Source organism: Camellia sinensis, chromosome 1 (genome assembly GCF_055761805.1).
Source record: "Camellia sinensis isolate YWXY chromosome 1, ASM5576180v1, whole genome shotgun sequence".
Lineage (NCBI taxonomy): Eukaryota > Viridiplantae > Streptophyta > Magnoliopsida > Ericales > Theaceae > Camellia > Camellia sinensis.
In genome coordinates this window covers 2,571,577-2,577,576 of record NC_138961.1, presented here as the reverse complement: position 1 = coordinate 2,577,576, position 6,000 = coordinate 2,571,577, and the positions used below count along the sequence as shown (strand labels likewise).

General features: G+C 29.1%; 1 protein-coding gene across 1 annotated transcript; it reads right to left on the bottom strand.

Moving 5' to 3' along the window:
* Positions 1–236: 236 nt before the first annotated feature.
* On the bottom strand, positions 237–833 carry LOC114301693 (PKS-NRPS hybrid synthetase cheA-like). The gene has a single exon (XM_028246656.2). It carries the CDS (start codon positions 831–833, stop codon positions 237–239), a length of 597 nt encoding a protein of 198 aa, XP_028102457.2.
* Between the last annotated feature and the right edge of the window lie 5,167 nt (positions 834–6,000).

Below are 6,000 nucleotides of genomic sequence, written 5' to 3'. Positions count from 1 at the left end.
AGTAACATACTTAATAGCTTCAGGATACGTACTAAATTTAGTCTTGAGATTGAAAATTTGTTCATTGAATTCTGTTTCTGTTCTAACCAATACCAAAGCACTCCAACTATGCATGAACTTATCCCATTTATCTTTCGTCTAAAAAACCTTCTTGCACTTCATCAGAACATTCTTGCAAATATGCCACTTGCATAAAAGATTAGTGGCCATAGGTAGAACTTTTGATATGCCTTTCATCAAAGCCAACTCCTATCTGTAATAATGACTTTTGGAAAAACAGTATTCTCCAGAACAATACGCAATATGCCTAAAGCACATGTATAGTTGTCCTCCCGTTCATAACCAAGATAAGCAAAAGCAACTGAAAAAGTCAAGTCCGTTGATGTTACCTCAACAATCTCTAAGAGAGGGAGTCGATACCTATTAGTCTTGTATGTGCAACACATAATCAACACATGTGGAAATGTACGTAACAACTCCAAACTAACTGGGTGTGCCCAGAACAAGTCAGTCACCTTTTCTTTATCATCACATCGATGCCACTCAACATAATTTTGAATCGACAATTTTCCCAATAGTTGTTGCATCTGTGATCTTCCCGCCCTCTGTACTACTCGATGTCGATGACGTGCGTTGTAGATTGTCTTCATTGTTGTTGCATTAAAGGCATCCCTTTGTTTCAATGTAACAAATATCTTTTTCAGTCGCACCATGCTCTTGGACATGTCAACTAATAAGGATGTTTCCTCCTTAGATAATCCATTAGCAAATGAGTGCCCTTCAAGATGTTCAGCAGACGGATGATTGTGCACTCCGCATAAGACATGCAACATCCATTCATCATTTGTAGGTAATTTTTCCCCCCTTAATAGAGATGGTCATCCACATTTTTTAGAATCTGTCAACCTTAATTGTTCCCCCTTGATCTTCCTGTTGTCTCTATAATAACCACTTCTTTCATAAGCAAAAGTAAGTCTTAGTTTTTTGCTATTACCTCCTGCATCTGATTTCTTTCTAACAATCCAGCCTTCCTCCCAACGTTAGAAGCCCATTTAATTAATACTTGACGACTACTAAAAATCTAAACATAATAAATACATTTGTACGTCAAATTATTAATAAAACTCAATACAAATTAAAAATAAGAAAAAATTGTATTCATAAAAAAAATTAACAAATCTCGTCTATAATGAATTTATGACTGGAGTCCGCTAATAATGCAGTACTTGCATTGTTGCAATAAGTATAAGTATAATTGTTCCAAGCAAGCAAAAAAAAAAAAAAATTATACTGAAAATACATGACAATGAGTAGCTGAACAAATTTAAAAAATCTGGCTTTATATTACTAGAAATGTATCTTTTATTCGGTAATTTGATACCAGATTTATATTTTTTGTTCGGCACTGTGATGCTGGACTATGTTATTTTGTTCGATTTCGAAACACCGAACAAAAGTCGTAGACGAGCCTAGAAAATCGAAACAAAAACCTACCAAACGAAAAAAAAATTTCACAATTTCACTTTTTTGATATTTTTCACCACCGTTTCTTCATCCATTACTTTTTTTTGATGATCAAAACACTATGATTATCACTTTTTCAAAAGCGATGTGTAAGAGAAAAGAAAAGTTGAAAAAGGAAAAAACCATAAGTAGAGATTGAAAATCAAGAGGTGTAAGGAGATAATAAAATATATTTAATTTTAGTATTTTATCCTTTTAAGTAATTTCACACGTGAATAGATTTGGAAGAAAAAAATAATCTTATATGGAAGGTGTAAGGAGGTAAAAGAATGGTTTAAGTAGAATAATCCATTGAAATATTATAAAGAATAATAAATGTTCAAAAAATTATTTTATTTTTTTTAATTATTTATATAATAACTATATTAAACATGTCGGTGAGTACACACGTAGTGATTTAGATGGAGTTGAAATTACTATCTTAGACAGACACACGTGACATGTGTACGTGAGAGAGATATGATTCACTGCTTCCAAATGATGCTTGTTATTGTTGTACCCTCCTAGAATATTACACTTGAATGGTTTCTAACAAAACATAGCGTTGCATAGATTGAGAGTGATATATATATATATATATTATGCCTAAGAAAAAGTGGGTATTTTGTACCATCTTCTTCAGGGTTTATTCTGATTACACCTCCCTTCCTCCACTGTTTATTTGTTTTTCATTAAATTTTTTTTTTTTTTTTTAATTTATTACTGTCAAGTAGTATCAAATATGAAGTTGAAATTACCACATGGTTTGTCTATATGTTCTTTTATAAGCCACTAGCTTTTTGTTCAAGTATGACACAATGATCACATTTCACAATAGCAGGATAGTGGTGGGTCTATCAGCTCAAAAAATAATCTCATTTGTTGAAATACATGTCATAGTCTACAAATTTTAAATAGTTTATCAAAAACTTTCTTCAATACTCGTGTGATTTATATTTAATTTTTGGGTAAATTACACTGACATCCCTTAAAGTTTATATTTATTACAATTTCTTCTCGCACTTTTTGAAAATTATATCTCCCTCCCTGAGATTTAAAGTTTCATTACAGATTCCCCTCTTCAGCAATTTAATTTTCTTAAATACCAATTTTGTCCTTATTGGGTAAATTACATTGACACCCCTCACATTTTAAAAATTACAATCCCCTCCCTAAGGTTTAAAGTAGCATTACCAATTGTCCCTTTGGTTAGTATTAGTTGGAAAAAAAATTCATTGAAAAAAAAAATTAAATAAAAAAAAAATTATTTGAAAAAAAAATTTTGTTTGTAAAATTTTTAAATTTCTATTTAAAAACCAACGTAAATTCATTTTTTAAATTTACATTTTTTTCTCAAATTTACAAACTAAGACAACAATTTATAAACCAAAAAAATTATCAAATAAGTTTTTATGACAGTTTTTAAAATTTTTGTAAATATAAATTGAAAATTAAAAACGAAATAGTTACCATAAAGGCCTCAGATAGTAAAAATGTTGTAAAATTAACAAATCATTAAATAAGTTACTAATATAAGAAATGATTTATCAAAAGATTCTTAGGCTATGTATAGTTTGATTTTTAGAAAATTTTTTAAAAAATTAAAAATTAATTTGGTTAGGAAATAAAAAATAAAAAATAATTATCATTTAAGGGTAAAAAATAATTATCATTTTAACTTTTGGGCAGGTTATATACATACGTATGGCTGTTTCAATTTAATTTGTAAAAAATTATTTTTAGTCACTCGAAAGATAGAAATTATATAAAAATGATAATTATTTTTTATTTTTTATTTCTTAACCAAATTAATTTTTAATTTTTTTAAAAAAATTGTAAAAATCAAACCATACATATCCTAAGAATATTTTCATAAGTCATTTCTTATGTTGGTAACTTATTTAATTATTTGTTAATTTTACGATATTTTTACCATCTGAAACCTATTTGGTAACCATTTCGTTTTTAGTTTTCAATTTATATTTACAAAAAATTAAAAAACTATCATAAAAACTTGTTTGATAATTTTTTTGGTTTATATGGTTGTCTCAGTTTGTAAATTTGATAAAAAAAAACATAAATTCAAAAAATAAGTTTACGTTGATTTTTAAACAAAAATTTAAAAATTTTACTAACAAATTTTTTGTTTCAAATAATTTTTTTTCCAATTAATTTTTTTTAATGAATTTTTTTTTCCAACTAATACTAACTAAGGGGGCAATTGGTAATGCTACTTTAAACCTTAGGGAGGGGATTATAATTTCTAAAATGTGAAGGGTGTCAATGTAATTTACCCAATGAAGACAAAATTGGTATTTAAAAAAATTAAATTGCTGAAGGGGAATCTATAATGAAACCTTAAACCTCAGGGAGGAAGATGTAATTCCCAAAAGATGAGAGAAAAAACTATAATAAATATAAACCTTAAGGGGTGTCAGTATAATTTACCCATAATTTTTATATATAAAGGGATTCACACTTAAAATTAATATCAATTATCTAATGAGCAAAAGAGAATTGTAGCACATAATTATAAAGTGTGACGGAGATTTAATGAGTGTTTTGTGAAGTTTATGCCTACAATAAATTTAAATCACACGTTAATATTTTTAAATTATATTTTTTAGTTTGTTGTAGTATTATTCTATTTTATGGATATTGAGACAAACAAATTGACCAATCATTTTAAGAAATACAAACACAATATGCACACGCCTATATCTAAGAAGACAGGGAATATAGAGATCGAAGAGGAATTAATAAAAGCTACTTTCTTCATCTCCCCACTATGGTTTTTGTTACATTTACCAAAATAAAAAAATAAAAAATAGCTTATGTGGCCTATTAATTAATGTATCCTTTCCATTGATATTTCAAAAGATCCAAAAGGCCAAACACACAGAATATAACGTATGGACCTCCGTTTTCAGCTATTGAATTTTAAAAATAAATATTTTTTTAATTAAATTCATGAAATAAAATTCACAAGAAATATTAATCGACACATAAAATTTTAAAACTCATCTATTATAAAATCAATATCAAATTCTTAAGTAATTTTCTTTCTATGAAAAATTAATTTGCAAGGAAATTACTGATAATGTTCTAAAATAGTGTTAGTTATAATCCATTATAGTGGTGTTTGATTATGTCTCAAATTTATGATATATAACATTTAAAAAAAAATGTATATGATAAAATTTTATAATACAAAATAATTGTACTAACAACTACTTAGTTTCATTCAAGGGCATTCATTCATTCAATTTAATGTGTTAGTAATGTTGAGTCAGCATGGGTACAAGTGCAGAGGTTGGCTTTTGACCAATGGAATCACAATCAAGGACGTGAACCGTTGAATCCATTCCTTGAAACAATTCGCATATTTAGCCCATCGTCAAAACATAACAAACCAACCAACCAATCAACAAAAGAGGAATTTACCCCTCTAAAAAATACGAGAGAGGAATTTAATTACTAGGATATGACCTTCGAATTTATTCTATGCTCTATCATCCTTTCAAGTATGCCATGTCAAGTGCCATGATATATATCTATACATTTATGTTGTGTTTGATTGGGAGATTTGAGGAAGAATTTGGAAAGAAAAATGAAAAAAGTAGGTGAAATGTGAATAAAATATACCTACATTTCACCTAGTTTCACACATTTTCCCTTTTTCTTTCGAAATCTCTCAACCAAATACAACATTACTAAAAAGTGCATCATTTTCTTACAAAACATCAATTTAGTCCAAATAGTACATTTACATTTTTCTCTCTCTCCCATTTGTCCCATCTTTCCTTCTCTATTTCACATAAACCCTATTCCAACCCATCACCCCCCCCCCCTCCACAATGCTGCTAGCCTCTCTCTCTCATCTCCTCTTGTCATCTCTAGCCCCTCCTAACCCTTTTTTGTACGTGTCAACCACTCTCCATCCTTTGCAACCCGTCCCCTCCCCTCTCCCGATACTTTCCTTTGCTTCCCTCATTCATCTCTCTAGATCGGAAACAGAAAAGAAAAAAAACAAAAAAACCTAAATCAAATCATGAAGATTTTAAAAAAATAATAAAAAAATACAAATACATTTATGAATTATTTCTTATTTCTCAATTACTTAACAAATATAAATTAACATTGTCACACTAACAACATTTTGTCATTACCCACGACAACCAAGCATGGAAAGGGTACGTTACAAGGGACCCACAAATAATAGAGATGAGAGGATGAGAATAGTTAACAATAATAACACAAAATCAGAAACCCCAATTTGGCGAAGTTGGATGGAATAATAATCATAATCCTTGGACCTCATTCCTTATTCTGTCTATACCACGCAAGTGCTCACCAACACAACCCATACAAAATAAACCCATTGTACAAAACAACAGTGACCTTTCAATCCACCCACCAAGAAACCACAACAACTGCGTCAACTTTCAAGAATCCACGGCATAGAATCCCATACACATCCACCATGCAATTAAATCA

Coding starts and splice junctions, on each gene's coding strand:
- LOC114301693 (XM_028246656.2), bottom strand. CDS start 833: ATGTTGCATGTCTTATGCGGAGTGCACAATCATCCGTCTGCTGAACAT.